This window comes from Schistocerca gregaria, chromosome 3 (assembly GCF_023897955.1).
Source record: "Schistocerca gregaria isolate iqSchGreg1 chromosome 3, iqSchGreg1.2, whole genome shotgun sequence".
NCBI lineage: Eukaryota > Metazoa > Arthropoda > Insecta > Orthoptera > Acrididae > Schistocerca > Schistocerca gregaria.
In genome coordinates this window covers 132,149,898-132,177,156 of record NC_064922.1, presented here as the reverse complement: position 1 = coordinate 132,177,156, position 27,259 = coordinate 132,149,898, and the positions used below count along the sequence as shown (strand labels likewise).

General features: G+C 42.6%; 1 protein-coding gene across 1 annotated transcript in view; it reads left to right on the top strand.

Annotated features, from left to right (window-relative positions):
* The window catches only part of LOC126354453 (arylsulfatase B-like), a 60,279-nt gene that overhangs the window by 6,517 nt on the left and 26,503 nt on the right, over nucleotides 1-27,259 (top strand). Inside the window, exons 2-5 of the mRNA XM_050004147.1 lie at nucleotides 4,739-4,878; nucleotides 13,369-13,528; nucleotides 17,444-17,667; nucleotides 25,740-25,989. Coding sequence (XP_049860104.1) covers nucleotides 4,756-4,878; nucleotides 13,369-13,528; nucleotides 17,444-17,667; nucleotides 25,740-25,989 — 757 coding nt within the window. The 5' untranslated portion in view covers nucleotides 4,739-4,755. The remainder of the gene's footprint in view (nucleotides 1-4,738; nucleotides 4,879-13,368; nucleotides 13,529-17,443; nucleotides 17,668-25,739; nucleotides 25,990-27,259) is intronic.

The window sequence follows — 27,259 nt, the reverse complement described above, 5'->3', positions numbered from 1 at the left end:
GAAGTGTTATGATAGTACCAAGTCATTCTGATGAAAACAAAAAAGTGTGGCTTTATATCTGAATAAGTTTGATTTACCGTTTTATCACAATACTTTCTAAGGATCTTCAGATATCGGAAATATATAAGCGTTACTTTTTTTTTCGCGAACCGCTGTGTTTCATATTGCGTGCTAGTGTACACGTAACATGTGCCATTTATTTTTCAAAGCATCGTGTGATTACCGCTTTGGAACGTCCTGCACATGTTACCTTTGTGCCATCTAGTTTGGAATGCCTTCGTTTCTTAAGGCCAGTTAGGGTGGTGGTCGTCAAAATTCCATGTTCGGTGCTGTTTCTTGTATTGTGTGCCCAGAACTGGCTGTCCTGTGTGCTGAATAAATTCGGTAATATGCTGGCTGCGGGAGCTTAATACGTGATTTCACTCGCATTTCACTTTCGTTTCTTCCCATTCGTGTGTATTTTTGAATAATGCGTAGTCATAATAATTTGTTGTGGCAGGTATTTAACCGCATTGCAGCGGAGTTCAATATTATTACATGATCCGTTTGAATCCACGTACGCACTTACGTGGCAGTTCATGTTTGCAACTAATCCACCTTTGAACATCATTGTCTTGCAGCATCTCTCTCTCTCTCTCTCTCTCTCTCTCTCTCTCTCTCTCTCTCTCTCTCTCCCTTAAAACTATGGGTAAGACCAAATAATATTAATTTTGGGTCTCATCAAATGATAATGTAATTATAAACTTGCTTAACATTTGTACTGAAGTACTATAATTGTCGATATGATTTTACCAATTCTGTACTACTGTTTTCAACATTGTAATATTCCTTTATCACATTGTGCATAGACGTTCTCATTACGATAAAGTATCCCCTTTGTCAGTATGTACGATCATGTGGTTCCGTCCACTCACATTAGCAAAAGGTTGTCTTATGTGACGTGGTTCCATCTCCCTATATTGATTGTTTCGAAAGAAAGGCACATATTTAATTTAGCAATGCGCGCGCCAGTTACCTTCGTTAGCATTTTCCAGCGATCACGTAAGGTCTCGGGACGAAGTTCCAGATATCGCGCTAGGAATAGCAGCTTTACTAAATTAATTGCCACTAAATCAGCTCATTCTTCGTTAGATTTTCAGGTTATAAATAGCTCAAATGGGAAGCACATATACCCGCACGAGCTTAGTCTATAAGTCGATGTTCATTAACATTTTGTCTCTTGTTAGTGCATATGTGTGCTTCATATACTATTCTGTGTCCTATAAAGAAGTATTTCACAGTTGAAAAGTTCTGCTGTCGTCACTAAAGAATTTTCCGAGATAGACTGCGTTACCAGCGATCAACGTTTGACTATTTGGAGAACAAATCAGCGTAAAATTTGTTCAGATATGTTTTGATGATTCAGTTTAAAATTTTCATAACGACGCTGGGCGTTGAAGATTTTAACAGTTCTCCCCTGCTCCGTGTCTTTATGTTATGACAAACTTCTTCAAGTGTTAAACTCAGTGGAAATGCGAGGGCGCTTTGCCAGAGACGTGGTCATGCATGGTTGTTGGGACGTCGAAACGGTGGTATTATTACACAGCCGAAAGGAAAAGTACATACAGAAATGTTTTTACAGTGCAAGGACTACGTGCAACAGTGGCCCAAAATGAATGTCACATTAATGGCATGTACTAACTAAATACACTGAGGTAACAACAGTCATGGTATATTGGTAAGCACATGTACTGACATCGGCAGTATAGCGCACACAAATTGCGAAAGGGCAGTGCATTCGCGGAGCTGTCATTTGTACTCAGGTGATTCATGTGAAAAGTCTACCGAAGTGATTATGACCACATTACGGGAATTACCAACCTTTGAACGTGGAATGGTAGCTGGATTTAGACTCAGGATATTAAATTTCGGAAATCGTTACGGAATTCAATATTTCAATATAAATGGTGCCAATAGTATGCCGAGGATACTAAATTTCAGGCATTACGTCTCACCACGGACAACGAACTGACCGATGGACTTTATTTAATGAGCGAGAGCATCAGCGTTTGCGTACTGAGTTGACAGCGATTATACGTAAGCAACACTGCGTGAAATAATACCATAAATCACTGTGTGACGTACGACGAACGTATCCGCTACAACAGTGTGGTGAAATCTGGTGTCAGTGGGGTATGACAGCAGACGACCGACGCGAGTATCTTTGCTCACGTCATCGCCTGCACCGCCTCTCCTGAGCTCGTGACCATATCGGTCGGATTAAATGATAATTAAATCAAGGCCCTAAGCTGTCGACAGGCGTTAATATACATCAATGAGAACAGCTGAAAATGTGTGCCCCGACCGGTACTCGAACCCAGGATCTCCTGCTTACATGGCAGACGCTCTACCCATCTGAGCCACCGAGGGCCCTGAGGACAGTGCGACTGCAAGGATATATCGCTTCCACGCTCCCCGTGACACCCACATTCCCAGCTTACTGTCCACACACTACATTCGTAATGCCCCTGCCCATTACACTCATTACTCGCGGCAGACAATCTTACCGAGTCCCGTGAGATTTCGGGCAATGCGTGTGCATCTGCACAGAAGAAGGTCAATGGCCGGTTAGCCTTAACTATATGAGGATGGTATCTGTTCTTTCGGATACCATCTTCATAGGTTCGACGACTGGAAACCCGTGGACTGGCCAGATGAGTCACGATATCAGCTGGTTATCGATGACGGTTGGGTCCGACAAAGCCACGGATCCAAGTTGTCAACAAAGCACTGGGCATGTTGGCTGTGACTACAAAATACTGTGGTGTGGTGTGGTGTAAACCAATCATTAGCTGTAAATAGTTATATTCGACTACACTGAGACAATTTGAAGCCATTCGAACACGAAATAATGCACCGGCAAAACTTCCGCAATTATGGACGGCTGTAGAGGCAGTAGAGCTCACTATTTCTCCATTGGACATCCAACGACTTGTTGAATCACTGCCATGACGATTTTCTGCACTACGACGGGCAAAGTGAGGCCCGACACGATATTATGAGGTATGCCAGTGTACATCTGGTTAGTAGCTTGCAACATGAGTCTCATTCCTTCGGTACCGTAGCTCGTAGCTGACAATTTTCTTCTGTGCTCAAATACGTTTCCACGATAAACTGCTCTACCACTGCCAATGAAGTGTTTGCTTTTGATAACAGTAGACGCAGCATAAGGAAGTACATCAAGGTTGACAAGCCGCACGGAATTAGCCGAGCGGTCTTAGGCGCTGCAGTCATGGACTGTGCGGCTGATCCCGGTGGAGGTTCGAGTCCTCCCTCGGGCATGGGAGTGTGTTTGTCTTTAGGATAATTTAGGTTAAGTAGTGTGTAATCCTAGGGACTGATGACTTTATGAGTTAAGTACCGTAAGATTTCAGACACATTTGAACATTTTTGAAAGTTGATAAACAGACGGGCACTAATGTCCCACAACAAATAATTAAACAATAATAATAAGGCCGAATTTATGTTTATTTTGTCAGTTTTCGCAACCCTTGCTGATGTCAAATTATGCGCATTATCTCTATGCCGCTAATTAATTTTGTCTTCTGCATTTCAGAGCTACATACATGTGTCATAGACTCAATAAAAATATTATGATTGCGTTGTACTACTCGGCTTCTTTTAAAGCTGCAAATTGTTAAAGTCAATGTTATATCCTTCCTCACTTATTTTATTGTTTATATACGTGTTTAATATTGATCATGTGGAGGTACCTTACACACGCCGCAAGGTTATCTAACAGTTGCTTAGTTTATGAATCAATTTACTGCCTTTCCTATCTTCAGTGTCATTAATTTCCCTTTCCGCTTTGCTTTTCGTGTTTTGTGTTTGAGAGAGTTTATGTGAGTGCGTGCATGTCCTCGTATTATGTGCTGTGTCGATAAAACTGTACGCAAGTTTTACTCAGCTCCGGCTAATCGACAGAAGTTAATGTTGGTGAATGAACATAAAGGAATCTGTAACGTTACCAAAATGATCAGGGATCTGTACTTTATACTGGAAATATTCATCTAACCTTCACCGTTCTTCCCTAGCACCAAATTTCAATGACTACCTTCAGAAAAAGCCCCTAACACTAAAATGTATATTGTATATTGGCATGTTTCTCTTTCTGAGAAACATTTTTCAAGTTACCGTCGCTGCTGTTCGACTGATCGTCTATATATTAATTTTTTATAACTTGGTCCTTAATTGTAATTCAATTCCAACATTTTACCTTGGTTTCCTGCCCTCTTTTCTGCTTGAATAATATGACAGGTAGGCTGCAGCCCAGACTAATCTCTTCTCAGTTACTATTTCCCTTTCATGTTCTACAGGTCTTGTAACCACAGTCTTGTTTCGGTACATGTTGTGCAAAACCTTTTACTTAAAGTAGAACAACAATTAACAAGGAATCAATCATATAATAATGTTTCGGTGTTCATTATTTCATCATGCTCCGTTAATGATATGTATTCTGTGCTATCTTATTTCTTTAAATTTCATTACCTTTTCAAAAGGTTTTTTTGTTCTCCCTTCGCGTATTTTAAGTGAAATTATTTAATTATCATTTCACTGGACAGAATTTGTAGAAATTATAATTCTAGATATCCCGCTACAATACCAGTGCATGAGCCCATACCATTGATCATTTCTTCGTAACGGAGCAGAACTTTCACTGAAATCATAAATGAATTTAATTTGCACTGTTTGTTCGCAGTACACAACTTGTCTACCATGTATACGCTATTAGCGACGGCATGGCTGCTGGTGGCTTCAGAATACGCGGGAGCAATGGCTGTCTCAACGGATTCCGTAACAATGCCGCCAAACATCATCTTCATCGTGGCTGATGACCTGGTAAGTACCAACCTTTCATTCTGGAGCCTTCAGTTTTGCACAACGTAGCTTAACAGCGCTTTAATTCCTAGGTGACGGACAAGTAATTATGTGAACTTAATATTTTATTCATGGCTGTAATTTTTCCAATGACTGCAGTATACATTTCTGAGAAAAGTTCTGTCGTCAGTTGCACAGATATTTTTGTTTCATTTTACCCGCTTCGACAAAGGAATTTGTCATCTTCAGAAACCGACTTACTCAACAAAGACGGCGAGAATTCATGTAAGTCAGTTTTAGCAGAACATCTCAGAACCAATAAGAACAGTCTTCCTCCTCCATCCTTGCTTAACATGGAAATATTTCTTGTAGTTGACCGGGACTATAAAATGACCCTTTTAGAAGAATTTGAAATATTAAAAAAATTCAAAAGGTTTTTCGAATGATCAGCTTGCGTTGAAAAAAACAGACGCTGTTTTGATTGAATAAGATAGGTATATATGTCTTCCTTGTATACCTTAATTATACTTTTTGTGTGCCTTTATGAATACTCCTTACTATTGACACAGCAGCTTGACATGTACAAAGATGTCTTTTATTTACTGTACATTGCCAACCTGTCACTCCCTGTTTTCAATAGTCACATGAAATATGTACCGATTTTGACACATCATAGCATTATGTCTCTGCGACGAAGCTAATGACATTTACGAAACAAATACTAAGTAAATTTCACTTATACACTTCTTATACTACATATCGATGCACAGAAGAAAGAGGAAAATTAATTTGTTGCAACCAGTAAAGCAAAATAAAAATATCTATGTAACTGAAAATTGAATTTAATTCTGAAAGTGTGTGAACCCTAAATTTCAAACACTGCCATTTGGATGCTTCTAGACGAGGCTACTTGTCTACTGTGGCTATAGAACACTTTATTATCGTATTACTTAAAAATCGACGTCTCAAATTGAAGCGGAGTTGTGGGGTGTTACATGCAAAAGGAATAATAATGGTAATGATGTGCCACTATGGATGTATGAATAATCATATTTCGGAATACTTTATAAATAGTACTTTGATACAATTTCATTAATAGCGGTATATCTCATGACAATTGCAGAAGAAGTGAAGATTTTGAAAAAAGAATGGAGCTTATGTTAACAAAAAAGACAGTTTAATTTTGGACACAACTTAGTTGCGATCAGAAATACTGCTTAGTTTATAGAATCCACTGTTCGGCTATTTGATCTAAAGCAACATTCGTACTCCTTCACATGTCGAAATTGACTTCCAAGAGGACGAGAAGTCAACCGCTGAAGCAAATTATTCTTCCAGTTAACGTTCCCCGTTCAACAGACGCAAGTCAGAAGAGTAAACCAGAAGTGTCTCGTTTAATTTCATCAATGCAAAGTGCATTCCTTGGTCATTTCGTTTCTTTAATTTTTTTACTTAATTATAAATGTCATAGGCAGTATGATACACTTATTAACGAAGATGTCAGAAAAATGTTTAGGATCGAAGTACTGCCAGTTGGCTTTCATCTGTTGATTATCACTCAAAGTTTGTTCTATACAGTATTGCTCGAAAATTGAAACCGGTAAAGCAAAATAAAAATAATTATGTAACTGAAAATTGAATTTAATTCGGAAAGTGTGTGAACACTAGATTTCAAACACTGCAATTTGGATGCTTCTAGAGAAGGCCATGTATCTACTGTGGCTATAGAACACTTTATTATCCTATTACTTAAAAATCTGATATTCTCAGAGGATCCTTGCGCTTGACTCCCGCTGACGGACTGGAGTATTGTCCGAGGCCGGAGGCTATATATACTTGCCACTTTAACGTCCTTTGGGGAGCGGGAGCGCCCGGAAAACCTAAGGAAACATTGCTAGCTTAATAAACAAAAAGAGCGAGGAAAAAAGAATGCGTTCCATGGATTTGATCGAAAAATTGGCGAGGACAGTATACTGTGAATTACTATAAACTAAACATCAACCAATAATAACAAAAGCTACCAATGAAAGTTTAAAATAATCTTCTGATACCCGACTTAACTGTTATTCAGGTCTGTGACATAATACTACGAGGGCTGGAATTTAAACAGTGGCAACTATTTATTCACAACCGGTACACAAGAGTTACATGTTTGCACATCCCTGTTACTGTTCTTCAAATTATTCACCAGCGTTATGTAGAACCCGTTGCCAGCGATGTGGAAGGCGTACTATACCGTTAGCAGAGCCTGATCTGTTGATGGTGCCAATAGAGCGGTCTAGTGCCTGTCGAATCTCGGGGAACAGTTCTGAAGCGAGTGCCACGAAGTGGTTCCTTCATCTTCGGGATCAAATCAGAGTCACAAGCAGTTAAGTCCGGGGAGTATGGTGGATGGTACAGTACTTCCCAGTCCCATCGACCGAACAGAGCAGCCACAGCTTGCGCTGTATGCGCCCGCGCATTGTCGTGCAAAATGATGGGTGGGTTCCGCAGAAAGTGTCGCCGCTTCTTTCGCTAAGCTGGTCGCAGGTGATGCTCCAAAAACGAACAGTAATACTGTGCATTGCGGCCAGCCGTTGAGGAACGTAATGCGTTAGGATAACACCATCACAGTCGTACACGAGTATCACCATAACCTTAGACCGCTCCATTCGCATCGGTTGTGAATAAATAGTTGCCACTATTTAAGTTCCAGCCCTCGTTTAGTCAGTATCGCTGATATGTGATAACATTATCTGCACATGATCCGCTTCAGTTGCGGAACGCTCTGACACAACGAGTCAGCTATTGACATCAGTAAGCCCTAACAGCATTTCAGTTATATTTGCTAGCCCTTTACCCCCTGTTGTGCTGTCTTGAGTGACTCGCAAGTATTGGTCATAATGGAGCGCAGTGTCTTCTTCTGTCCCATGTTTCAGATCTTTATAAGCTCTTCCAGGAGTTGGTAATTAGTAACCTACTCGTAGACACTACAGCAGAAAGTTTTTCATCCGTTATTATTTTATACAGACATAGAGCTCAAAAACAATTCGTACGTTGGTCACTTACAAAAATCTGATGGAGGCACGGTTACATTATCCGTTAACTCGGTCCAATTTCTTCAGGAATGTATCCGCCATTGCAGTTTGGGTAAGGAAGTATGGACGGACTTATCGATTGCTTACATCGTAGTGTTATTCTCACTTTTTCATGTGTTGGTGTTATTTTTTTCAGTTTCTGTTGAAATAGAGTGAAAATGTTCACTGCGCGTTTTCAGTGTTCTATGACTGCTACAGCTTTCTTTTTTGTCAGCAGTCTTCTGACTAGTTCGATGTGGCCTGTCATGAATTCCTCCCCTGTGCCAATCTCTTCGTATCACAGTAGCACTTGCAACCTACGCCCTTAATTACTTGCTAGATTTATTCCAAACTCCGTCTACCCTCTACGGCTCCTTCAAGTACCATGAAAGTTATTTCGTGAATTCATAATAGACGTCCTTCCACACTGTCCCTTCTTCTTGTCAGTGTTTTCGCACATATTCCTTTCCTCATCAATTCTGTGGAGAATTTTCTCATTGCATACCTTATCAGTTCACTATGTTTTCAACTTTCTTCTGTGGCATCACATCTCAAATTCTTCCAATCTCTCCTCTTCCGGTTCTCCCATAGACCATGTTTCACTATCATGCAATGCTGTACTCCAAACCAGCATTCTCTGAAATTTCTTTTTTCAAATTAAAGCCTCTGTTTGATGCTGGTAGACGTCTCTTGGTCATAAATGCCCTTTTCTCCACTCCTAGTCTTCTTTTTGTGTCCTTGTTGCTCCGTCCGTCATGGGTGGTTATCAGTCCTGGTGTAAAGTTTCTCGATTTTCTCATTTTTGCTATTTCTCCTTATTTTTGTCTTTCTTGGACTTACTCTCAATCTATATTCTCTACTAGTCAGACAATTCATTCCATTCAGAATATACTACAGGCCATGTTGAATTCTTCTTCATTTTCACTGACGACATCAATGTCATCGGCGAATCTGATGATAGCCATTCATTTTGAAAAAATTTCGTTCTTGACCTTTCTTTTATTGTCGACATTCATTATTTGTTGTTCAGATTCAACAATAGGTGTGAAAATCTCCATCCCTGTCTTACACCCTTTGAATCCGAGCGCCTCGTTCCTGATCTTCTACTAGTACGTTTTCCTTTTGGTTCTTGCACATATTACCCGTCGTTCCAATAACGTAACCCTATCTTCCTCAGAATTTCGAATGCCTTGCATCTTTTACATTGTCGAACGCTTCCAGGTCGATAAATCTGATGAACGTGTCTTAATTTGTCTTCAACATTACCACTATTGTCAGCCGTAACATCAGAATTGCCTCTCCAGTGCTTTTACTTTTCCTAAACCCAAACAGATCGTCATCCAACATATCCTCAACTTTCTTTTCCATTCTTCTGCACATTATTCTCGTAAGCAACTTGGATGCATGAACTGTTAAGCTGATTCTACAATAATTCTCGCACTTGTCGGTTCTTGGAATCTTCCTAATTGTGTAGATGATGTTTCTCCGAAAATCAGATGGCACGCAGCCAAAGAAACTGGTACAGGAATGCTCATTCAAAAACAGAGATACGAAAAACGGGCATAATACGGCGCTGTTGTCTGTAACGCCTATATAAGACAACAAGCTACTGCTGCTGCAATGACAGGTCATCAAAATTTAAGTGAGTTTGAACGTGATGTTATAGTAGGCGCACGAGCAATGGGACACAACATCTTCCAGGTAGCGATGAACTATGGATTTTCCTGTACGACCATTTCACGAGTTTACCGTGAATATCAGGAAACCGGTAAAACATCAAATCTGCGACATAGCTGCTGCTGGAAAAAGATCCTGCAAGAACGGGACCCACAAAGACTGAAGGGAATCCATCAACGTAACAGAAGTAAAGTCTTCCGCAGGTTGCTGCAATTTCAGTGCTGCGCCAATAAGTGTCAGCGTGCGAACCATTTGACAAAACATAATCGATGAGGGCTTTCTGAGCCAGATGTCCACTCGTGTATCCTTAATGATTGCATGAGACAAACCTGTACATCTCGCCTTTGCTCGTCAACAGACACTGGACTCTTAATAACTGGAAACATGTTGCGTGGTCGGGCGAGTCTCGTTTTAAATTGTATCGCGCTGATGGACGTGAACGGGTATGGAGATAACCTCACCAATCCATGGATCCTGCTTGTCAGCAGGGGACTGTTCAAGCTGGTGGAGGCTCTGTAATAGTGTGGGGCGTGTGCAGTTGGAGTGATATGCTACCCCTGATACGTCTAGATACGACTTTGACAGGTGACACGTACGTAAGCATCACGGCTTGTCACCTGCATCCATTTATGTCCATTGTGCATTCCGACAGACTTGGTCAATTCCAGCAGGAAAATGCGACACCCCACACGTCCGTAATTGCTACGTAGTGGCTCCAGGAACACTCTTCTGAGTTTAAACACTTTTGCTGGCCACGAAACTCCCCAGACATGAACATTATTGAGTATATCTGGAATGCCTTGCAACGTGCTGTTCAGAGCTCCACCCTCTCTTACTCATAGTGAACGCATTATTGTGGCCAATATAGATACGAAGCCCACACCTACTACAGTAGTACAAGTTTATATACCAACTAGCTCTGCAGATGAAGAAATTGAAGAAATGTATGATGAAATAAAAGTAATTATTCAGATAGTGAAGGGTGACGAACATTTAATAGTCATGGGTGACTGGAATTCAGTTGTAGGAAAAGGCAGAGAAGGAAACGTAGTAGGTGAACATGGATTGGGGGAGACAAATGAAAGAGGAAACCGCCTAGTAGAATTTTGCACAGAGCACAACTTAATCATAGCTAACACTTGGTTTAAGAAGCATGAAAGAAGGTTGTATACATGGAAGAACCCTGGAGATACTAAAAGGTATCAGATAGATTATATAATGGTAAACAGAGATTTACGAACCAAGTTTTAAATTGTAAGACATTTCCAGGGGCAGATGTGGACTCTGACCACAATCTATTGGTTATGATCAGTAGATTAAATCTGAAGAAACTGCAAAAATGTGGGAATTTAAGGAGATGGGACATGGATAAACTGAAAGAACAAGAGGTTGTACAGAGTTTCAGGGAGAGCATAAGGGAACATTTCACAGTAATGGGGGAAAGAAATACGGTAGAAGAAGAATGGGTAGCTTTGAGGGATGAAGTAGTGAAGGCAGTAGAGGATCAAGTAGGTAAAAAGACGAGGGCTAGTAGAAATCCTTGGGTAACAGAAGAAATATTAAATTTAATTGATGAAAGGAGATAATATAAAAATGCAGTAAATGAAGCAGGCAAAAAGGAATATAAAAGTCTCAAAAATGAGATCGACAGGAAGTGCTAAATGGCCAAACAGGGATGGCTAGAGGACAAATGTGAGGATGTAGAGGCTTATCTCACCAGGGGTAACATAGAAATTGCCTACAGGAAAATTAAAGAGACCTTTGGAGATAAGAGAACCACTTGTATGAACATTAAGAGCTCAGATGAAAAGCCTGTTCTAACCAAAGAAAGGAAAGCAGAAAGGTTGAAGGAGCATATAGAGGGTCTATACAAGGGCGATGTACTTGAACAATATTATGGAAATGGTGGAGGATGTGGATGAGGATGAGATAGGAGATGCGATACTGCGTGAAGAGTTTGACAGAGCATTGAAAGACCTGAGTCGAACCAGGCCCCCGGAGTAGATAACATTCCATTGGAACTACTAACAGCCTTGGGAGAGCCGGTCCTGACAAAACTCTACTGTCTGGTGAGAAAGGTGTATGAAACAGGCGAAATACCCTCAGACTTCAAGAAGAACATAATAATTCCAATACCAAAGAAAGCAGGTGTTGACAGATGTGAAAATTACCGAACAATCCGTCTAATGAGCCACAGCTGCAAAATACTAACACGAATTCTTTACAGACGAATGGAAAAACTAATAGAAGCTGACCTCGGGGAAGATCAGTTTGGATTTCGTAGAAATACTGGAACACGTGAGGCAATACTGACCTTACGACTTATCTTAGAAGAAAGATTAAGGAAAGGGCAAATCTACATTTCTAGCATTTGTAGACTTAGAGAAAGCTTTTGACAATTTTGACTGGAATACTTTCTTTCAAATTCTAAGGGTGGCAGGGGTAAAACACTGGGAGCGAAAGGCTATTTACAATTTGTACAGAAACAAAATGGCAGTTATAGGAGTCGAGTGACATGAAAGGTAAGCAGTTGTTGGGAAGGGAATAAGACAGGTTTGTAGCCTCTCCCCGATGTTATTCAATCTGTATATTGAGCAAGCAGTAGAGGAAACAAAAGAAAAATTCGGAGTAGGTATTAAAATTCATGGAGAAGAAATAAAAACTTTGAGGTTCGCCGACGACATTGTAATTCTGTCAGAGACAGCAAGGACTTGGAAGAGCAGTTGAACGGAATGGACAGTGTCTTGAAAGGAGGGTATAAGATGAACATCAACAAAAGCAAAACGAATGGAATGTAGTCAAATTAAGTCGGGTGATGCTGAGGGAATTAGATTAGGAAATGAGACACTTAAATTAATAGAGGAGTTTTGATATTTGGGGAGCAAAATAACTGATGATGGTCGAAGTAGAGAGGATATAACATGTAGACTGGCAATGGCAAGGAAAGCGTTTCTGAAGAAGAGAAATTTCTTGACATCGAGTATAGATTTAAGTGCCAGGAAGTCATTTCTGAAAGTATTTGTATGGAGTGTAGCCATGTATGGAAGTGAAACATGGACAATAAATAGTTTGGACAAGAAGAGAATAGAAGCTTTCGAAATGTGGTGCTACAGAAGAATGCTGAAGATTAGATGGGTGGATCACATAACTAACGAGGAGGTATTGAATAGGATTGGAGAGAAGAGAAGTTTGTGGCACAATTTGACGAGAAGAAGGGATCGGTTGGTAGGACATGTTCTGAGGCATCAAGGGATCAGCAATTTAGTATTGGAGTGCAGCGTGAAGGGTAAAAATCGTAGAGGGAGACCAAGAGATGAATACACTAAGCAGATTCAGAAGGATGTAGGTTGCACTAGGCACGGGGAGATGAAGAAGCTTGCACAGGATAGAGTGGCATGTAGAGCTGCATCATACCAGTCTCAGTACTGAAGACCACAACAATAACAACAACAACAATATTTTTTGCTAAACAATAAAATGTTAACCTCTTCCACAGATTTTTTTGGGGTAACCTCTTATTGAGATGCAGTTCAATTATTATTTTATTGGCAGCTGGTATATATTCTGTCCAACAAGAAACTAATTACTAATTACTTGGATGTCTGACGATTACAAGCAATTATGTGAAGAGGTACAGAACACAAAACAGCAGACAACACATTCTAATAACACTCCATGTTAAATGTGAAAAAGTTGAGTTCTCCTGAATCACTGAATGTAGATATCCACTATTTTTTATGATGTAACACTAAGTCATTTTTGTACGAACCGCTTCCAGGGCTGGAATGACGTTAGCTTCCACGGCTCCGACCAGATTCCTACACCCAACATCGACGCCTTGGCTTACCACGGTGTCATCCTCAACAGTCATTACGTACAGCCCGTGTGTACGCCTTCGAGATCAGCTCTCATGACTGGGAAGTACCCTATTCGCACAGGTCAGTACTGTGGATGAAATTGTTCCAGTGCATGACAATTTCTTTCGGTTTCGGAAGATGTTAAGTACCTATTCGTGAGGACGATCTCAACTTAGCCATTTTTTAATTATTATTTATGATTCTAAATCATTCATTTACTCCCAGAAACGAACGACATCAACAGTAAACTGGAAATGTTCTCTCCATTATGACCAAGTATGTGCTGAATCGTTCCAACTTTCATATTTCCTTTCATCATAAACATATTCGTTTATGTAGTTCTGGAAAGGCGCACGGGAAAGCTGAATGTCATAAAAGACATAACAATTAGAAATGGGGAAATAGATCTTTTACTAACTGGAAACGGAGATGGACTTGCAGAGATACATTAGCATCGATTTGCTGAGAAAATAACTGTGTTTCCAAAGATGAACAGTTACCTGTCGTCAATATTTCTTTATCATTAATATCGTCCGTAATTTGGCACTTAAGAAATACTCCAGACTTTCCTGTGCTCTGCTATATTTAACAATTCTGTTTCATGTTGATCCTATAAATTTCATAAAATCATGTATTTATGGAATGAATTTTTTGTTCCATCTGATATCATTTGACTAACTCCATACACATCTCAAATCCATTTTTAGTACAGGCGTTTTTATGCCTTCCATTCCAGTCTATTATCTGATCAATATATTTGTTTGCTTGTTTACTCTAATAATTCTTGACTTGCAGCTCTTCATTTCTAGCTAAGCAACTTTCCGCTTTGGAAATCCAGGTCCAAGGCCCAAAAGTTAAAAATTGGTAATAAATATTAAATATAAACGTTTTTTGTCAAACACATACATGTCTTGATTTTTAAACGTCAATTTAGTTTTCAATACTGCTGTTAATTTATGAATTCCTTGAATTAAAAAGGATGGCCTCTTGTGGGGTGGCCAGTAATAGTTAGAAAAGCATGTGTGGGTTTGCAGGGGAGGTTGTGCTGAGTAGTTATAGTTCAGAAAAAATTCGATAGGTTGCGCCGTTTCCTCGTTAATTAGCATTCAAGATAGCCAGTGAGGCCGTTGCGTGCGAAAATTCATGTGGCACTCCAGAGACGGTGACGCCAAACGTCTTCTTTGGTTGGTTTCCTAAAAGAGAACAGGAAAGAGCAACAAAAATTTGATATGAGATCGAACCCGTGCCAAAGGCTGAGCACTCTCGTGCGCTATATCATGTAAGTCAGATACAGTATCCTTCGTTCTGAAGACTCACGTGGAAAAATACAAGACAATTCACCTATTGCAACACTCTACATGACATGGCTTTCCAACACTATTTACTATGTGAAGTAATTACGAAGGTATTATAAACGTTGTGTGAGCAGTCTGTGTCAACAGCTAGGCTTAACATGTTTTGTTCAAATGGGATTTTAAGGCATTTTTCGTGCAGATTCATTTGATTAAGATTTTTAGACATTATAGTGTGAAAAGGTGTGTATTGGCGCGATTATCAGTGTCAGAGGACTAGAAATATCGGAACTGGTGGTGAAAGAAGAGTAATTTACTTGGAACCTTTTGATCCATTTATGGATTACGAGCCTGAGAAACACTGATCATTGATGAAAAATGTGAAACACAAAAACATCTGCCAGAATTAAACAGATTTGTCTTAATTATACTTAAAGCAGCAAATGAATCAGTCCAAACAATAAAATCGAACAATTTCGATGTCGAAAAAGCAAATGACAGAGAGGTGACTACCACTAGAATGTAAAACTCCGAACAGCGGATTTCGTTAGCAAATGTAACACAACAGCTTGAATCTAGTTTTATGGAAAAGCTCTCTTCAAATCTCACACTTAAATACAGGTATTATTAGAATACGACGAATATAGTAAGAAAAGAGAACAAAGTGGCTGAAGGGCCTTTGATTATTGCCTCCAAGGGAAAGGTATTGTTTGACCTACATACATCAAAAAAAGGTTTGCGTCACCCAAGTTCACAGAACACCTGATTATAGACATTGACTGTGGATATTGTATCACAGACACAGTCCCTCTGACTGTTCAGAGATGTCACTAAACCCACCCACAGATGTAGACAATCATGCATGAACAGCGCCTGTTAGACGGAGGGGTTCAGGCAGCCGGTCAGTTCCAGTCATTCCACCAGGAAGGAGGTACACGGCTCGTGTAGTCTGTAGTTCAACCATGAATAGACGGTCAATACCGCGGTTCGATCGCACCCGCATTGTTATTTTGTGCCAGGAAGGGCTCTCAACAAGGGGAGTGTCCAGGCGTCTCGGAGTGAACGAAAGCGATGTTGTTCGGACATGGGCGAGATGCAGGAGACTGGAACTGTCGATGACATACCTCGCTCAGGCCGCCCAAGGGCTACTACTGCAGTGGATGACCGCTGCCTACGGATTGTGGTTCGGAGGAACCCTGACAGCAATGCCACCATGTTGAATAATGGTTTTCGTGCAGCCACAGGACGCCGTGTTACGACAAAAACTGGGCGCAGTAAGCTCCATTATGCGCAACTTCCCTCCCGACGTCCGTGGCGAGGTCCATCTTTGCAACGACGATACCACGCAGCGCGGTACAGATGGGCCCAACAACATGTCGAATGGACCGCTCAGGATTGGCATCACGTTCTCATCGATGAGTGTCGCATATGCCTTCAACCAGACAATCGTTGGAGGTATGTTCGGAAGCAATTCGGTCAGGTTGAACGCCTTACACGTACTGTCCAGCGAGTGCAGCACGGTGAAGGTTCCCTGCTCTTTTGGGGTGTGCTCTTTTGGGCTGGCATTATGTGCGGCCGACGTACGCAGCTGGTGGTCATGGAAGGCGCCATAACATTTGTACGATACAATAGTGCAACCATATTGGCAGCATAATGGAGAGGTATTCGTCTTCGTGGACGACAATTTGCGCCCCTATCGTGCACATCTTGTGAATGACGTGACCCACTAACCACTCTGAGGGATATACGCCGAATCGCCGTTGAGGAATGGGACAATCTGGACCCACAATGCCTTGATGAACTTGTGGATAGATCCTACGGCGAATACAGGCAAGCATCAATGGAAGAGGACGTGGTACTGGGTATTAGATGTACCGGTGTGAACAGCAATCTGGACCACCACTTATGATGGTGTCGCTGTATGGTAGTACAATATGCAATGTGTGTTCTCCATGAACAATAAAAAGTGCATTTATGTTGATCTCTATTCCAGTTTTCTGTACAGGTGGCGGAACTCTGGGAACCGAGATGCTGCAAAACTTTTTTTATGTGTGTATTTTCAAAGTGCCACTACAGATCAAAATCCAGAACGGAGGTAAATTTGTTCGGCATGTGTTTATTTTGGTCCTGCTTTCTCTTGAGAAACTTTCCTTCTTTTGTACTGGCCTGTACTTCCGGTGTATTTGTGTTTGTCGAAGAGTATACTGAAATATGCATATCGTTAAGCTAAAAAGTACACTGGAATATGCATATTGTGTTAGATAAACTACAGCGATAAAAGCGTAACAAACGCGGTGGTACAAACCACTAGTCAAGAGAACACGGAAACACTATTCGTAGTTAGAACTTTCACTGTAGTGGTTGCAACTGTCATATGTAAGTAATGTGACTACGTTGAGCATCATATGGTATGCTGAAACTCTGTTAATAGTGATGAAACAGATAATTTAGACGAGTAGTTGCATGACTCGAAAGTAGATACCAGTCCTAGAAAACAATAATAGCTTAATGCAATCAAAACAAAATAATTTCCTAAAACTGTATAATAAAAATTAATATCATTGCCTTCATAAAGAAGACATGATCAGGATTCAGACTAATTAACAAGAATATTCTTTTGTGCTAATAATATTCTAATAACTCTCCATACTGGAAGACTGTACATCCGCTAAACCACTGTCGAGAAATGGTCGTCTGTCAACAGGTATGCAGGGGCAGCCCATTTCTCCGGCTCAGCTTCGCGCGCTACCCGAGGGCAAGATCCTGCCGCAGTACCTCAAGGACCTGGGCTACGTCACCAGAGCTGTGGGCAAGTGGCACCTCGGCCACCACTCAAAGAAGTACACGCCAACCTACCGCGGGTTCGACTCACACCTCGGCTACTGGAGTGGTCTGGTTGGCTACTATGACTTCATAATCCAATCTGGAGTAAGTTTGCATACGTATCGGGGAAGAGTCCCAGTGACGTTTTACTCTTGCAAGTGTGAAAGGTGTTAGGAAGAAGTGACAAATAAGCCACAACTTCCGAACGCCTGGCCAAATGTTGGTACTCATATCTAGAAAAAAATCTGCTGTCGACTAGGAGATCCCTAACAATCATAGAGTGGGAAATGGATGCGACTTGAGGAGGGACGGTGATGACATGTAAGAAACGCAATTGAAAGTTGGAGTACACAGATGACTGATAGCACAGAAAGAAATGTTACGGGATTAAGATGCGTCTAACGACTTCAGGCAGTATTTCAGTGTGGGAACGTGTTCGCATGTAAAATGCTAAGGACTAAGGCTTACGTTCCTTTCTGCATGCAATAACAGTTTCCAATAAACGATGATCTAGGCCAAAACAATACAACAAGAGTCAGAAACCAGTGTAATTACAACCTAATATTTGATTTGTAATAGGTCTACTGTAATCACTGTTATTATTTTTATTATTTATCGACAAGTACAGTTAATAAAACGAATAAGTAACATCAAGCAGTTCAGTGTATTCCTGACTTCGTTAATGTAATTATCAATAAAGCGTGCTAGGTTTTAGTTCCCCGGTTTGCTTTATAGCTGGATCTCGTATTGATGGTTTTTGATCAGTATAGCAGACTGAGCTCTGTATAAACATTAGGTCAACAACACAGCAGACGGAGGTGTCTTCGACTTCTCACACTTTGGGCCAAATGTATAACCCGGAACGAAGCAGGACGACATCTGCACTGCCAGACATTAAAGCTGTAACACAGTGAGACAAACGTCAGGTTGACATGTGGTTTACCCCACGTTTGGATACGCAAATCAGTAGCATTTCAGCGAAATCGCATGCAATAGGTAGCACTAACATCGTCGTCATTCTGAACATTGGGAAAGATTACGCAGCGGATTTCTCATTCAGATGTCGCATTTGAGTATTGGTTATTAAAGACCTTGCTATGCCTACTCAAACGAAGACATATGCCTAAAGACGTGTCTCCATTCGAGACCAGCAGGATCGTAACCTGTAAGGACTGCGGGTAATGGTTCTTTGACGTAGACGTTAGCGTAGGTCGGGTTGGTGCTGCTCTCATGTGATCATGGAATTGATGGGTTCAGGAGAACCCTATTGAAGCCATGCATGATTCCAGCGCATCATTTGGGTTGTCCTTCCTTTCCCATCAATGTACAGTCGCTCAGTATTGCAAGGTCAACAGGACCAGATGACACACCTAGAAGAATCCCGCCTTATATCGCTGGGGCAACGAAGGATACCCACAAAATGGAAAAAGCACAGTTATTCCATTTTTCAAGACGGGTCGTAAAAAAGAAGCAAACAGTTATAGAGCTTTATTGTTCTCGTCAGTGTGTTGTATAATTACGGACCAAGTTTTATTCTCAAGAATTATGACGTTTCTGGAGAACGAAAATCTCATCCTTAAAAATGAATACGGGTTCTGCAAAACAAATCTTGCGAAACTCAGCTCGTTCTGTTCATCCATGAGATCCACAGCGCCGTAGACAACGGTGCTCATGTTGATGCCGAGGTCCTCGACTTCAGGAAGGCATTGTTTGTCTTGGCCTGCCGTTTAGTGATAAAATTACGAGTTTATCGAGTATCGCCGGAGATTTGCGACTGGATTCAACACCTCTTTGCAGGTAGAGCTCAACTCGCCATTCTTAACGGAACCAAATGGGCAGATGTAACGGTACTTTCCGAAGTACCCCTAGGAAGTGAAATAAGACCGTTACTGTTTACAATACATATAAATGATCTAGTAAAAAGCGTCGGACCTTTGCCTTCCGCGGGCAAGTGCTCTCAAGTTTGGAAAGTAGGAGACGAGGTACTGATGGCAGTAAAGCTGTGAGGATGGGGCGTGATTCATGCTTGGGCAGCTCAAATGGTAGAGCACTTGCCCGCGAAAGGCAAAGGTCCCGAGTTCGAATCTCGGTCCGGCACACAGTTTCAATCTGTCAGGAAGTTTCATACTTGCATAGGATTGATGAATGGTACAGACTCTGGTAGTCGAACCTGAAAGTAAATAAACGTAATATACTGCGCATGCACAGGAAAAGAAAGCAACTACTTTACGACAACACTACTGATGAGAAACTGCAGGAAACTGTATTTACTGTAAAATATCTACAAGTATCTATTGAGATTGACCTTAAGTGGAATCTCGACATGAAACAAACAGTATGAAAAGCCATTGCCAGACTGAGATTTATAGAAAGAAACTTAAACAAATATAGTCCATCGACGAAGGATGTGGCTTATGTGGCACTTGTTCGAACGATACCTGAGTATTTTTCATCAATATGTGATCGTTGCCATGTAGGACTTACAGAAGGGGTAGAGAAGATCCAACGAAGAGCGGCGGATTTCGTCACGGGATCATTTAAGGGGCGTGAATGCGTTGCCGACTTGCTCCAGAAACCCCAGTGAAAATTTAGAGATTTGTGGCAAGTTCTTATGGGGCCAAACTGCTGAGGTCATCGGTCCTTAGGCTTACGCACTACTTAATCAGACTTAAACTGACTTACGCTAAGGACAACACACCCATGCCCAAGGGAGGACTAGGACGTCCGACGAAACCCCGGTGACAGACGTTACAAGAGACGTATTGTGCATCAAGGAGAGGTTTACTATTGAAATTTCGACACAGCACTTTCCGGGGACATTCGGACAACATATTATTTTCTGCAACATACAACTCGCGTAATGACTACGACGAGAAATTAGAGAAATGAGAGCTAACCGATAATCCCGCTCGCCTTTGAAGAGTGGTATAGGGTATGGGAAATCAGTTAGTTGTACCTGAAGTAACCTCCTCCTCACACCATATGGTAGCTTGTCAAGTATGGCGTAGATGTAAATGAAGGTAGCCGCTGAGCAAGCAGAAATATAGTTCGAGCGACCACAGAGGATAAAGCCACGTCATATATCTTGACATGGAAATTGTGCTTCTCTGCAGCTAGGCGTTTCCCCACAGGAACAGTGCGTCGACGTGTGGAAAACTCCAGATTGTCACCACGGCAACCATCGTTTCACATTCCGTCGATATGGCAGAAGAGGTGGGAGGGCCGACATTGCTGCTCCGAATGAAAACAATGGGCACAGTAGTATGACCACGTCGTCGTTTCAGATAAATCCTCGATCACCATACAGCAATAACGATAGAGGTATTGATGCGTTCAGGCTCCGATGAGAATAAACAGTAACGGCTCAAGCAGCTGGCGTGATGGTATGGCACACAACACGTTACGTCTGGTTCACAAACCCGCAATTTGGTTCGCAGTCAATACATTTCCGATGAGCTAAGAACAGTGACTGTGTCCTACTTCAGAGGTGACTCTAATGCCATCTTTCAACAATATAACGCAAGACCACTTGCTTCTCGTGCTGTGCTCACGTTCGTGTACACTGAGCACACTGACCAACATGTTCTTCAGATGTTTCTACCACTGGAAACACCCAGTCACGAGCTGCTGAAAGACTAGCATGCCATCACCCGTCAGACACAACGATGTAGGAACTCTGGCATAGCACTGAAGCAGAATCGAATAATTTATGCGTGTATGTCATCCAGACTGACGTCGATCCTACGTCCATCGACAATTAAACTGTTGTTGCAGCTTGCAGACGTTCTAGCTCTGGGTACTAAATTTTGAAGTGTATGTCTTCCAAATCAATCACAAACTCTGTTATGGGTTTTTATCATTATAACTTATACGCGCACAAGCTATGATATTTGCCATCGTTCCTGGTGTTGCAACCTTTTGTGTCCGGCAGCGGCTGTTGATAGAACCCGCTCGGGCTGCCGAGCATGTTAACGCGCCACTTCTGGGACACGGAGAGGTGAGAATGTCCCGGATCGATACCCCTCGCAGATTAACATTGTGGACAGATGAGCTGGCTAGGCTGAGTAAGATTTTTGGGCAGTTTCCCACATAAAATTTGGTAAATACCGGACTGGCTCCGCCTCGTGTAGCCTTTACGCAAACACTTCAGAACGTTGCCACACTTCAAAACGAGAGCTACAGTCCGCAGCTCGTGGTCGTGCGGTATCGTTCTCGCCTCCCGCGCTCGGGTTCGATTCCCGGCGGAGTCAGGGATTTTCTCTGCCTGGTGATGCCTGGGTGTTGTGTGATGTCCTCAGGGTAGTTAAGTTTAAGTAGTTCTAAGTTCTAGGGGATTGATGACCATAGATGTTCAGTCCCTTAGTTCTCAGAGCCATTTGAACCATTTGAGCGAAAGCTACACTAGACGGAGACTGATAGGAAACAAAGGAAAAGCATGTTCCTTCCCGTGGGGAGACGTGGCGTCAGCAACGCCATATGACCATCTTATGAACTAACTTTAATAAATCCCATGTAACAATGCTGACTTCGCGGACAAAAAGGCAACAGAAAAATAATAAGAAGTTTTGGCTTCCTTCGGGATCCACAGTCTCTAGGTGTTTAACAAAAGAATTCATTGTCCTTTGTAGGCTGTATGGTACTTTTAGCTAATTTCAACCGTGAGCCGTTGTCAAGCAGATTTACACTGTCATGAGCACGATGTGTAATACCTGACATGGTAAATGATCTTGATAATGGCTCACGGTCAGAATTAGCTAACAGCACGCCTTCAATAAAGCACAATACAGTCTACAACGGACATTGTACTCCTTTATTACACAGATGATATCTGCAAATAACTGTGACCAGACTGTTCAGTGGCATTAATGTGGCCATCTATGACGAGACTAAATAACCACCTATTATAGTGCGGAACACTGTGAGGCGTGCTGGAAGAAAATCAGTGAGGTTCTAGTACGTACCGGTTAGGATGTGGAGCCATGCCGAATCCAGTGTGGCCAGCTGAGCTCGGTTTCTTGGCTGACGCCACATGGCGCGAACAGCCCGATTGGGGTGCACCCACAGAATCTCGCTTGGGTTTAGATACTGGGAGGATTTTGACCAGGGGAGTACAGTGGACTCATACTGATGCTCCTCGGAACAAACACATGCACTGCGAGCTGTGTGACATTGCCCTGCTGGTAGATGTCCTCTCCCACGGCGCTGGCAGGAGAGGCCGAGCGGTTCTAGACGCTGCAGTCTGGAGTCGCGCGACCGCTACGGTCGCAGGTTCGAATCCCCCCTCCGCATGGATGTGTGTGTTGCCCTTATGTTAGTTAGGTTTAAGTAGTTCTAAGTTCTAGGAGACTGATGATCTCAGAAGCTAAGTCCCATAGTGCTCAGAGCCATATGAACAATTTTTTCCTCACACGAAACAAAAAGTTGCGTGTAGTGGTGGACCTGGTCCGCGAGGACAGATGCCTATTTGTGTTCACGCACTGAGCCTTCCAGAATGACGAGATCACCCAGGAAGTGCCACGAGGACATTCGCCAGACCATAACGCGTGCATGGTGCTGGCTTTCTGGCATTTCGCGCCGCACACGCCAACAACAGTCTGTCTGACGGAGCATAAAACGTTGTTCATTTGAAAAGGTTATCTGTCGTGGTTGTCCAATTGAGGTACTGACGAGCAAACTCCAGCCTTCATTGCCTGTGAAGTAGTAGTCAGTATACGTCGATGAATTAGGCACCTGCTGTGGAAGCACCTACATAGCAACGAGGAGATATTGTTGGAAGCCCTTGGTTAACTGGGTGAGTCGTTTCACCACATTGCTCCTCTACTCGCCCTTACACATCTCACCAGCTCTTGTTCAGTCCTGTTGCATCAGCGCTGGCTTTCGATAGCACCATTCTGCCAGGCATAGGACGGTAAGAGAATAGAAGCTTTCGAAGTGTGATGCTACAGAAGAATGCTGCAGATTAGATGGGTAGATCACGTAACTAATGAGAAGATACTGAACACAATTGGGGAGGACTTTATGGATGGCACAACTTGACTAGAAGAAGGACTCGGTTGGTAGGACACGTTCTGAGGCATCAAGGGATCACCAATTTGGTATTGGAGGGCAGGGTGGAGGATAAAGAGATGAATGCAGTAAGCATATTCAGAAGCGCGTAGGTTGCAGTAGTTGCTTGGAGATGAAGAAGCTTGCACAGGATAGAGTAGCATGGAGAGCTGCATCAAACCATACTCTGGACTGAAGACCACAACAACAACATCTTTTGTTGGGTCTTAAATGATTAGTGTCACATGTTTCTCCTAATGTTATTACTCCCTTTTCCTTCACAGCAGGATCTTTGTATAACCTGTCATCTTCATCGGCTCTAAAAATGTCTTCCTTTACTTCGTATGTTGTGCAGTTGTTGTGAAATTCAATAACTTGTAAACAATCGTTCGAATCTCTCTTTTCCAGCTTACTGACAATACTGCTGGAGATTCGTTAGCGAGGAATGGTTCGTCTGCGACACATAGGATTTCATCTTCTTCCATTCTCTTACTCCTAGCGGCCGTTCTTATTTCCTTATTATTGCTATAAATATTATTGGGACTGAAGACCACAACAGTAACAACAGTACACTCAAAATATTATTGGACTGAAGACCACAACAACAGTAACAGTGTACTCTAACTGTAGCAGCACGGAAACTGTCTGCTATCGTAGACGTTTCGGTAAAGCTTCCACCCTTTGCCCGAAAGCCATTGACGATGCCCTTATAGACGCAAATAAAGGGCTCCCTTTGATCAGTACGACAACGACTGCAGTGTTGCCCGCATCCCCTCGACTCGCTTTGTATTCATCCCAATGCTACGTCCACCACCCAGCGTTCGCACGTGATTATTCCACGTTGACGCAGTTTTCTATGCCAAAGTAGTAACATCATAGGATTGTAAGAATTGACAGCAGAGAATTTATGATTGGAGCAGCCTCTGGTAGTCGAATCTGAACGTAAATACATAGGAAAAGAGAGCCACTACTCTACAGCTGCACTATTGAAGGCATACAGCTAGAGACAGGGTCTGCCGTAAAATATTGAGGCGTGACTATCTAGAGCGACCTTAAGTGGAACGACAATATAAAGCAGATAGTACGAAAATCAGACACCAGACTCAGACTCATCAGAAGAATCTTAAGGAAATGTAAATCAACCACGTCACAAGTGGCTTACAAGGCCGAATCTTGAGTATTGTTCACTATATGGGATCCCTATCAGCTAGGACTGATAGAGGAAGTAGAGAATATCCAACGAAGAGCTGCACGTTTCGTCAAGGAATCCTTTAGCTGGCGAAAGAGCATTACGGTGATGCCAAACAAACTCCACTGACAGACGTTAAAAGACAGGCGTTGTGCATCATGGAGAGAGTTACTATTGAAATTTCGGGACAGCACTTTTCAGGAGGCCAACGGTATTGCCACCATGGTTAACACCGATTCCCGTCAGTTAAGCGCTGTCGGGCTGGGCACTCAGCCCTTGCGAGGCAAAACTAAGGAGCTACTTCATTGAGAAGTAGCGGCTCCGATCTCGGAAACTGGTATACGGCTGGGAGAGCGGTGTGCTGACCACATGCCCCTCCATTTCCCCATCCAGGGACGCCTATCGACTAAGGATGCCACGGCGACCGGTCGGTACCGTCGGTCCTTCGTGGCCCGTTCGGGAGAGTTTACTTTCCAGGAGTAGTCGGACAACATATTACTTCCCACCACATACATGTCGCGTATTGAACACGAGAGGAAAATTCGAGAAATTAGAGCCAATACAGAGGCTTACCGACAATGAATCTTCACACGCACTATTCGCGAGTGGAACAGGGTTGGAGGGATCAGATAGTGGAACCGAAAATACCCTCTGACACACACCATTAGGTGGCTTTTGAAATATGATGTAGATGAAGACGTAGATTCACCGTAGGTGGTATTCAAGTTACTGTGACTGGCCCGTGTATCTCCCAAATATTCATAGAAACTGGTTCCTATTTACTGTGACAATTCTTCAGATGTACGTCACTGTGATGTCGTGAAAAGGTGTTACTGTAACTTGTTGTAGTAAGACGTCTGGAACACTTCAATACTTGAATTTCCTCGCGAGAAACGTGATCGCCAGCGCTCTTTACCGACGCTTTTCCGTGATATCATTGCAGAACATGAGCGGCTTCGACATGCGCGACAACATGCGGACGGCGTGGGAGTACTCCGGTCGCTACGTGACGGACGTGTTCACGGAGGAGGCGGAGAGGCTGATAGCTGAGCACGACCCGCAGAGGCCGCTCTTCCTCTACCTGGCGCACCTCGGCTGCCACGCAGGAGAGGCCGCCAAGTGGCTGGACGCTCCGCAGCGGGTGGTGAATGCCTTCGGCCACGTCTCGGACCCCAACCGCCGTATCTACGCAGGTACGCCCGCTCTCCTCTCCATCCCAACCTTATCTCACCTATTCAGGGCGCCGGCAAGTTAATGCGGTTTTGAAAATACCACTGGTAGACGTTGTAGAGGTGCTCTTCCTGTCGCCACCCGTTCCGAAACCTGACGTTATTTGTGTACCCAACATACTAGCGTCTTGTGTTGTCCTATGTGGAAATGTGAGAATGTTTTTCAAGATGTTTATGAGTAGTGCAACTGAGGTGGAACGTGGGAACCAGCCCAGTATTCTGATAGTCGGATGTGGGAAACTGCCTAAAAGCCACATCCAGACTGGCCGACACACTAGCTCTCCCCGTTGATCAGCCGGAAGTATACGATCCGAGACGGGCATGGCTCCCGAATCCCACAAGAGGCTTGTTAGTGGGCGCTACTATCCAGGTAGGTCGCTGTGTGCCTACTCTCATCGCGTCCTCTTCTCTACAGGGTCACATACGAAACCTTGCTGAAATGACAAACATATATTTTCGTTTATTCATTCATTTTGTTAGTCGGCCAACATGATCACGGTAGCTCACCACAGTTATGACAGTTGATGTCGGTATTCCTTCATTGAAGCTCTGTGTGTAGGAACTACTTCATCTCAACCTTTTGGGTCGAGCGGTTCTACGCGCTTCAGTCCGAAACCACGCGGCTGCTACGGTCGCAGGTTTGAATCCTGCCTCAGGCATAAATGTGTGTGATGTCCTTAGGTTAGTTAGGTTCACGTAGTTCAACGGGACTGATGACCTCAGACGTTAAGTCCCGTAGTGCGTAGAGCTATTTGAACCATTTTCTGCCTTTTGCACCAGCTCGTTTCTCCTGTTGTAAACTCCCATACGTCACTATAGCTGCTTTAAACTTATTTCAATTTTGTGTGGTATTTGTTTGTTTACTTATCTGCTCTAGGGTTAAGTATTGCGGTGTTTAGGGTTCGAAACGATGAAAGTGAAAGTGTCTTTAGTCGGAAGGTGACGTATTTGTATAGAGTCTCCACACTGGCTGCTGTACGATTTTAATTTTTATTTCTTCCCTTTCACTACAGATCTGTTACTGCTGTTATCTAGTAACGTATACATCGTCAAGGTGGAATGACATACATGTAATATCATTGACAGCTGTATTTTAATCGTTCTACTCTATTTGTTTAATTAGTTATAATTTTTATGACAGTATTTTGATGATTCGGCAGCTACGAGGCCATACGACTATGCATTGGGAGCTATGGAACATAAATGATTCTTAGTCCATATAATGTCATTCATT